Source organism: Podarcis liolepis, assembly GCF_965112155.1.
Source record: "Podarcis liolepis genome assembly, chromosome: Z".
In the NCBI taxonomy this organism is placed as follows: Eukaryota; Metazoa; Chordata; class Lepidosauria; order Squamata; family Lacertidae; genus Podarcis; species Podarcis liolepis.
Window position 1 is genome coordinate 49,137,538 of NC_139570.1, and position 9,655 is coordinate 49,147,192.

A 9,655-nucleotide genomic window follows, 5' to 3' on the forward strand; every position below is an offset into this window, starting at 1 on the left:
TTTCGCACCCTGTGAAACATAAATGCACAGAGTTTTTAAAAAACTGGGCAATGGCCCGCCGCCCGCCTGTGACTCCTGAGCCTCTCCCGATCTGTCAAAACAAAGGGGGAAGGGGGCAGGAGATCAAATAAGGCTCGGGAGTCACAGACAGATGGCACGCCATTGCCCAGGAGGGGCACAAGACACGCGGTTTCTCTGCCGGGCAAGGTGCAAAGCCCTTCTTTCGCACCCTGTGAAACATAAATACGCAGAGTTTTTAAAAAACTGGGAAACTGTGCACTGCCCGTGACTCCCAAGCCTCTCCCAATCTCCTGCCCTCTTCCCCCTTTGTTTTGACTGCTCAGGGGAGGCCCACCCACAACTCCCAAGCCTCCCCCCCAATCTGTCAAAACAGGGGGGGAGGGGGGAGGCAGGAGATCTGTACTGCCGAACGTCCCCAGTTCCACTTTGGCATCAGTGAGCAGCTCCTGAAGCCAGCCAGAGCCTACTGCGCTACCAGGCTGGCTCCGGGCTGCTGAGGCTGCCACTGCCATGTTTCCCGGGGACAGATTTGCAAATCTGGGGACTGTCCCCGGGAACCAGGGACGTCTGGTAACTCTACAATAGAGGCATCTGGTTGGCATTTTTGAGAACCAGATGCTGGACTGTATGGGCCAGTCACCCAGTCCAGCAGGTTCTTCTTACATACAGTGGTGCCCCGCAAGACGAATGCCTCGCAAGACGGAAAACTCGCTAGACGAAAGAGTTTTCCGTTTTGGAGGTGCTTCGCTAGACGAATTTCCTATGGGCTTGCTTCGCAAGACGACAATGTCTTGCGAGTTCCTGCGGGTTTTTCCCCTCCCCCCTTTTTCTAAGCCGCTAATCCGCTTATCAGCTGATCCGATCAGCAGATAAGCCGCTAAAAGCCGCTAATAGCACTAATCCGCTAATCCGTCAATGGGCTTGCTTCTCAAGACGAAAAAACCGCTAGACGAAGAGAATCACAGAACGGATTCTTTTCGTCTTACGAGGCACCACTGTACACTGTATTCACATATTAACACTGAACACAAGTAGATGCTGCCTCTATATATTATTTTTTCAAGCTGTAGATATTTTGCTTAGTTGCTGACATTCCTAAGCATGTTTGTAAGAATGTTCGTTCCTTCTAGTGCAGCTAGAAAAACCCATCCCATAAGGTTGGAGATGCATGGATGGTGGAAATGGCAGGGCTTTGGAGCAAGCAAACAGGATTCCTACGGAAATCTTGTAACTTTTTGTACCTCAAATATTCTGGGAGCATTTGTGCCACTTTTCTTGCGACATAATCCCTCCAGACAGCAATTGTGCAGCAACATCAGGGAAACATCACAAAACAGCCTACAAGGCCGAATGATACACCGACAGCCCAGTATGAATGCGCCACTGATATTACTGCTATTATTAGTGCTATTGCTGTGTCAATGGCATGGTGCCAAATACATCCACACACAAAAATGGGGGCATTTTCCTCCTTCCTCCACCACCTTGACCTTGCATAGGAAGGGGGCGGGCAGATTGGAGGGGGAGTGGTTACCAGGTACCCACAACAACTAACAGAAGGGAAACAAACATGAGCTGAGGACAAATTGTGCTTTTTAAAACTATCCAAAGGTTGGGGCTCACAGTCCATGCCATGTGCACAGGAGAGCTACACAATTTAAACTTGTGGTTTCTAGGTTTTGCTTTTATGTCAAAACGAAGCACAGTAACAAAGTTTCTAGTTCTAGTTCTTAACCCTGAAAAGGTTTCAGGAAAGCCCAGGTGAAGCCTCCCAAACCAAAGTAGGGCTCAAACGATGGGTGGCCAAGAGGCAAAGGATGCGGTCCCCTGATGATCTTAACAGCCCCTTCACACGGCTGGGAGTGAGCCAAATCATATGCATTTGCAGGGGAAGGGTGTTTCAACACGATTTCTGACAGTCAAGACACAGCAGCTGTGCAATAGGAAGCAGCAGCAGCAGCCTACTTGATCATAGGATTGTAAAGTTGGAAGAGACCCTGAGTGTCATCTAGTCCAACCCCCTGCAGTGCAAGAATTACAGCTGAAGCATCCCCGACAGACAGTTATTGAACGGCTGCTTTAAAACAGCTGCAATCAAATTTGCAGTCGTTCATACAGCTGTGACTCCTTCACAGCAGGGGGTTGGGCTAGATGACCCTTCAGGGGGTTCCCTCCAGCTCTGCAACTCTTGTTATTCTACAGGTTATAGCACTCGGCTCCTGACACAAGAGAAGTGGTGCTCCCCAGGACCGGAGGGCAAAGGGGTGGTTGCCTTTGGTGGAAATCCTTGCCTTTGGAGCAGAACACATGTGCCTAGAGCCAAGCAATGGAGGAGAGAGAGAGAAGCTTGTCTGCGAGTAACCCCAAATGGTGGCTGGCATTAGCCACAGGAACTACACACCAGTGCCAACCAAGCCGTCTGCTCCTCTCTTGGCACAGACTCTGTCTGGCTCCCTGGGCCCAACAAGGCAACGTCTTCCTAGCTGCCAGTGGCTTGGCTTGTTTTGATGTCAGCAGCCTGACTCCTGCAACCCTACAAGGAGCTAATTATGTCACTCGTAATGAGGCACAGGTGCTAATTCTTCCCAGCATCTAATGAACCTCCTCCAAGTTTGCCTGCGACTCCCTAAAATGTTGGCAAGGGCACTTGGGTTGGGAGAAGACATCAGGCCCATGTAGAGCGCTAGGAGAGTTCTGTTTTTGCCCTCTCTCCCGGAGGGGTCAGCCCCTCTCGCGCTGGGGTTCTGCTTGCAGAAACCAAAACATTGGAAACAAAAGTAGTAATATAGGACTAGCCTCAAAATGTTGCTCCAGGGGGCATTCTCCTGTTCCAGGTCCAAGGGATGCTATTCCATTCCCTCTTCCCCACCTGTCTCTTCTCTCTCACCCTGCACCCCAGGTCCATGATGATCTGATCCATTTTTCTTGTGTGTGTGGGAGGGGCATCATTTTGGCTGAATCAGAATGGCGCTGGGAGAACAAGTTTGCTGTTCGTATGTATGGTTCGTGGCGCAACTTGGGAACCTGTATCCCTTTATATACTTTTGGACTTAAAGCCAGCACAGGGTAGTGACTGGAGTGCCAGACGATGACCTGCATTCAAACTCCCACCCAAGGTGGGTGACCTTGGGGCCCAGTCCCTGCCCCTCTCAGCCTAACCTACCTCACAGGGATGTTGTGGGGATTAAATGAGGAGGGGGAGAACCATGTCACCTTGATCTCCTTGGTGGAAAAAGCAGGGTAGAAATGCAATAAGTACAGTGGTGCCTCGCAAGACGAAATTAATTCATTCCGCGAGTTTTTTCGTCTTGCGGTTTTCTCGTCTTGCGAAGCACGGTGTCGGAAAAGTTTTGGAAAAGCTTCAAAAATCGCCAAAAACCTCAAAAAAAGGCTACCACACCGCGTGCTATGAGTTGCTCCTCGAAGCCAAGTCGCAACTGTATTAACGGTGTTAAGAAAAAGGAAACAAACTTGCAAGACGTTTTCATCTTGCGAAGGAAGCCCATAGGGAAATTCGTCTTGCGAAGCAGCTCAAAAACCGCAAAACCCTTTCCTCTAGCGAGTTTTTCGTCTTGCGAGGCATCCATCTTGCGGGGCACCACTGTACCGTATTTTTCGGTCTGTAAAACACACTTTTCCCCTCCTAAAAAGTAAGGGGAAATGTGTGTGCGTCATATGGCGCGAATGCAGGTGGGAGGTTCTGCTCAGTGCTCCCTTTAAAGAGCCGTGTGGAGCATGTGTGCGGCTCTTGGGGGCTTTTCCCAGGGAGGGAGAAGGGCTGCCCTTTTCCCTCCTCGGGGAAAAGCCCCCAAGACACACCCCAAAACACACACTCCCTGTGCTCTTTAAAGGGAGCGTGGCTCTTGGGGGAGACTTAGCTGCGCGCAGCCTCTCCCAGGCAGGGGATGAAGGTGCCCCTTGCCCAGGAGAAGCTGCATGCAGCTATCCCATAAGCCAGGACAGCAAGCGGGATCGCTGCGCAGCGATCCCGCTTGCTGTCCTGACTTCTGGGATGCAGAATTTTTTTTTTCTTGTTTTCCTCTTCCAAAAACTAGGTGTGTCTTATGGTCTGATGTGTCTTATAGAGTTAAACATGCGTTAAGCAAGTTCTCACAATCTCCATGGCCAACATGGCCAATGGTCAAGCAAGATGAGAGCTGTAGTCGAGCAACTTAGGGGAGGCTGTAAAAAAACAATGTGGGAGGCAGCAGTTACAAGTTATGGGTCTCAGCAGCCACAAGCAGGCGCTGTGATTCTCCAGCACAGGGGTCAGCAACCTTTTTCAGCTGTGGACCGGTCCACCGTCTCTCAGACCATGTGTTGGGCTGGACTATATTGGGGGGGGATGAATGAATTCCTACACCCCACAAATAACCCAGAGATCCATTTTAAATAATAGCACACATTCTACTCATGCGAAAACACCAGGCAGGCCTCACAAATAACCCAGAGGTGAATTTTAAATAAAAGGACACATTCTACTCCTGTAAAAACACACTGATTCCTGAACCATCCACGGGCCAGTTTGAGAAGGCAATTGGGCCACATCCAGCCCATGGGCCTTAGGTTGCCCACCCCTGCCCCAGCAGCTTGACTTCACCCCTGGAGGCCCCCTCCTTTGGCTCTCAAGACAGACAACAGATGTAAGGGTGAGATTGGCCAAGCTGGTGGCGAGTGGCTCTCGCTCCAGGAACTGCGATCTTCAGATGTGGTCTTTTCTTTCAAATCTTCATGATAGCCAGGAACTGTAAACAGCACTTTCTCCCACTAGGAACACTAAATAACCACCCAGAAAGGATTTCAAACACAGAGGACATGCCTATTACTGAGCCAAAGGGCTGGTGCATTTGGCCAGGGCTATTAACTCTTAATGGGCAGAGAAAGTTCATTCCAAACGCCTGCTGGTTTGCACATAAACCAGCTGCATTGCCTCAAAGCAGTGGGCTCAGCTGGGCTCTGCTGGGTCTCTGGCAAAATCCAGTGGGAAGGAAGTGGAGAGAGAGAGAAGAGGAAGGGAGTGGAGCTGGTGTAGGGCAGGGGATTCACAGGCAGTGAGGGATGGGAGAATTCTACAATTCTGAATGCTATCCTACACGGGAATCCTATGGATGCATCTCAAAGTGTGGGTTTCAAAAGTGCCTCGATTTGAATAAACTCTCTTTGGTGGGGGCTCAGTTACAGCTTCGTTAGAACAAAGCCCAGCACGCCTGGAAATCTAAGTGGCACAGGCAAGGCTCTGAGCTTTTGACAGCAGCGCTCTCTGCCAGCTGAGGCCTCCCTGCCTCCTCAGTCTCCAGGCTGGCTGCACGTCACATGGAGAGGAGTTGTCAGCAGGGAAGAATGAGACTCTGAGTTGCAAATCATTTTGACAGATCCAGGCAGGGAGTGGGGGGGGGGGAGGGAGAGAAGGGGTATGTTTGGGGAGAAAGGGGTGGCTGGAAGGAGAGAAGCAGACAGAGTGTCAGGGGAAGGGTCTGCAGAGCCCTCCCAAGCCCCAGATTCATCAACATTAATCATGCTTTCCTAATTTCACTCGCTGAGATGGGCAATCCACTTCGTATGCATGAGAGCAAGTCTTTGCTGCCACCACAGTCTGCTGTTCAAGGATGCGGTAGGAGAGCAGGGCTGCGTTGCAAAGCGAGGTGCTGGCCCTGTTCTCCAGCTTGACATGATGTGGGGCTTGTGGGTTATGTAATAATAATAATAATAATAATAATAATAATAATAATAATAATAATAATAATAATTTATTTATACCCCGCCCATCTGGCTGGGTTTCCCCAGCCACTCTGGGCGGCTTCCAAAAGAATATTAAAATACTGTGACATTAAAAGCTTCCCTGAACAGGGCTGCCTTCAGATGTCTTCTACAAGTCTGGTAGTTGCTCTTCTCTTTGACATCTGATGGGAGGGTGTTCCACAGGGCGGGTGCCACTGCCAAGAAGGCCCTCTGCCTGGTTCCCTGTAGCTTTGCTTCTCGCAGTGAGGGAACTGCCAGAAGGCCCTCGGAGCTGGACCTCAGTGTCCGGGCAGAACGATGGGGGCGGAGACACTCCTTCAGGTATACTGGACCGAGGTAGTTTAGGGCTTTAAAGGTCAGCACCAACACTTTTAATTATGTTCAGAAACGTACTGGAAGCCAATGATTTTATATATGGTTATTATTATGTTTTTTATGCTTGCTGGAAGCTGCCCTGAGTGGCTGGGGAAACCCAGCCAGATGGGCAGATATAAATAATAGACTTCTTCTTGTTGTTATTGTTGTTGTTTGCATTCTAGAAACCTCAAAACAAGTGGAAAGGTACACCCTAGAAAACATATTTAGAAACAAATGAAAGGGCCATTCCAGAAACAAATGAAAGTAACATGGTAGTAACAAATGAACACTCTAGAAACATTCCCAGACACACAGTAAAGGAAATGTCCTAAAAGGGAATGAAATTGTAGAAATACTCCCAGAAATAAAAACATTGTTAGAAATAAATTAAAGAAGCATACTGCAAAGAAATGAAGAGAACACCCCAGGGCCTAGAAGCAAATGGATGAAAGGATTTTTTCCCCTCCCCAGCTAAATGGGAGGAGGCAGGAGGGGGGCTGTTTTTGTTGGGTAATGAAGACAAATATCTTAACACTGAATTGCCATACCTATCTCCCAACACACACACACCTTCCCCACTCAATTGACAGGGCCATTAGTGTAAATTATTAGTCAATTAGAGCAAGAATGTGGCCAAACAGAAAAGAGAAAGCTCCAGGGGTCTTTGGAGCTCAGGAGAGCCTTTTAAGCTGCAAACACACCACACATTTTAATACCCACCCACCCCCCTGGAAATTGTAGTTTGTTAAGGGTGCTGGGAATTACAGCTCTGTCTGTGGCGATGACTTGCAACTCCCAGGTTTCTTTAGGGGAAGGTATGCTGTGGGTTAAACCACAGAGCCTAGGGCTTGCCAATCAGAAGGTCGGCGGTTCGAATCCCTGCGGGTGAGCTCCCGTTGCTCGGTCCCTGCTCCTGCCAACCTAGCAGTTTGAAAGCACACCAGTGCAAGTAGATAAATAGGTACCGCTCCGGCAGGAAGGTAAACGGTGTTTCCGTGCGCTGCTCTGGTTCGCCAGAAGCGGCTTAGTCCTGCTGGCCACATGACCCGGAAGCTGTACGCCGGCTCCCTCGGCCAGTAAAGCGAGATGAGCGCGCAACCCCAGAGTCGGTCATGACTGGACCTAATGGTCCCTTTACCTTTACCTTTATGTCATGTATGGTGAGTCAATGTGGGTGCAGAGAGGTCTGGGGCACAATCCTGACATGAAGATTGTGCAGAGATGGTTTGCACAATGTAGCACTTGAGTTGCTTGGACAGGGGAGTGGGGGAGGTGGGTCAACCTGTGGCCTTCCAGCTGTTTGGGATTACATCTTCCATTATCCCCGACCATGGCTATGTCAAATGGGGTTTGCAGAAGCTGAAGTCCAACACCAGGTTCCCTGAATCTGTTTTACACCAGGATAACCCACTTGAGTGGCATGAACTGGCACTGAACCAAATCTATCCAGCCCCGGAAGCTGTCTGCGGACAAACGCCGGCTCCCTCGGCCAGTAAAGCTTGAGGAGCGCCGCAACTGGACTTAACAGTCAGGAGTACCTTTACCTTTACCTAACAGCAACTGTATTAAACTTTGCAAAGGGGGTCCCTTGTTTTGTTTTGTTTTTTGGCGCACAAGGAAAAGATGCAAGGATTGTACGCTGAAAGAAAATTATATGAAAATGATGTACCGATGGTATCTGACTCCTACTAAGTTATCTAAAATGTATAGAACAAGCTCCAATATTTGTTGGAAGTGTAAAGAAAAGGAGGGTACCTTTTATCATACGTAGTGGTCATGTAAGATACCAAAGTCTTTTTGGGAAATGATATACAATGAATTAAAAAAATGTTTAAGATAACATTTGTGAAAAAATCCCCAGAAGCTTTTCTGTTGGGAATTACAGCTTTCGACATCCCAAAAGACTGTTTATGCAACAACAGCTGCAAGGATGCTACTAGCCCAAAGATGGAAAGATCCAACAGCTCCGACTAGGGAAGAATGGCAAGCCAAACTGTCGGACTGTGCTGAAATGGCAAAACTGACTGGGAGACACAATGAATCAAGATGATAATGAATGGGGGAAATTCATAACTTACATTGGAGACCACTGTAAACAAATAAAAAAGTTAACTGGACTTTAACTTATAAAGAAACAAAAGATATGGATAATTTAGAGAGATGGAAACTGTGGAGAACGTAATGATATCTAGTTTTAGAAGAATTATTTTAAGGACCCATGCAGGGGAAGTCACGAGATTTAGAGAATTTCAAACATGGATATGTTAAAAGTTTTTTTCTCTTTGTTATTTTAAATTTGTTCTTGTAAAAACTAATAAAAAATATTCCAAAGGAAAGGAAAAGGAAAGGAAAAGATGCAAGGAGTCTCTATTTCCTTTCAAGAGATGCAGCGTTGCAGTCTGATGGAAACAGGAAAAAGCAAACCCTGAAATACAAGGGCATAACTAGGTGTTCACCTTCCCCTGCACCCTTTTTTGTGATGTTGAAGGTCAGTGCCGGATTCAAGGTGGTGCAGGCGGTTCCCCGCCACCCCACAGGGAGCCGAGGTTTTGCAAGATTGTGAAGATCCATAATGTAGAAGATACATTTGGGGCACCAAATTTTGACACCTTATAAGGCTTCCATATTGTGAAAGGTTGCCCAAGTCTGCCTCTGTTGAAAGTCCATTGAGAAAAGGCGCCAACTTCTCAAAAACATTGTGGAGGCCCAATGCGATGTCATGATGTCATGAACGCAACATCATGCAGAGCCAAACGTAGCGGCAGCCTGGCCTCAGGGGCCCCTGTCCCCCCCCCCCCGCCATGCAAGGGAAAGACGGGAGAAGCCGCCCCCCAGCCAGTGGCGGCAGCATCAGCTGGAGTCACCAACCACTGAGCCGTACCACAGTTACTTCCATGTTCACCCCCTGAATCACGGGGCAGCCCTAGGAAAACATGGGGGGGGGGTCCCTCTGGGAGGTGGTGCCTATGCCAAGGAGTCAGCCAATTTGGGGAAAGGCAGAGCATCTCCTCCGCAAGCAGGAAGCCTCAGCTGTAGCCTCCAGTAGCATGAGCAGAGACTCCCGCCTGGAGAGTCCCTGCCAGCCAGTGTGGCCAACAGTGAACTAGACAGAGCTGTGGTCTGACTTGGTAGCAAAACAGTTTCCTATGTCAACATCTTGCCAGGCTGTTCGGTCATCTGGCAGGTGTCTGCGGGGAGGGGGGGGGAGAGGGTGGAACCATAATAATTCATCATTGCTCTCAGCATGTAGGATCCTGTCCTGGGGTGACTGGAAATAGGTTGGCTGCTAATATCCAACCGGCAGGCTGCCATCCCCAGGCCCCAAAGCCAATTGGAAAAAAGACATGAAGGGGCTGGGGCTGCCTAGCTGGAATCCAGATGCCACACTGTTTACTCCATTATGATCAAAGCAGTATGTGGTCCAATCCTACAACTCCCGGGAAAGATGTCATCTTTACTCCTGGATCATTGATCTCTGACCAGAAGGGAGGAGACACCTGCCAGTGTGTGTGTGTGTGTGTGTGTGTGTGTGTGTGTG

General features: G+C 48.9%; 1 protein-coding gene across 4 annotated transcripts in view; it reads left to right on the top strand.

The window, feature by feature from the left end:
- The window catches only part of DAB2IP (DAB2 interacting protein), a 310,440-nt gene extending 301,997 nt beyond the window's left edge, over nt 1-8,443 (top strand). For 3 of the 4 annotated variants that reach the window (XM_083485765.1, XM_083485766.1, XM_083485769.1), the window contains one exon: nt 7,519-8,443. In XM_083485765.1, the coding sequence (XP_083341891.1) occupies nt 7,519-7,552 (34 nt within the window). In that variant the 3' untranslated portion in view covers nt 7,553-8,443. The remainder of the gene's footprint in view (nt 1-7,518) is intronic. The other variant, XM_083485771.1, reaches the window with a different exon arrangement.
- Nucleotides 8,444-9,655: the final 1,212 nt, after the last annotated feature.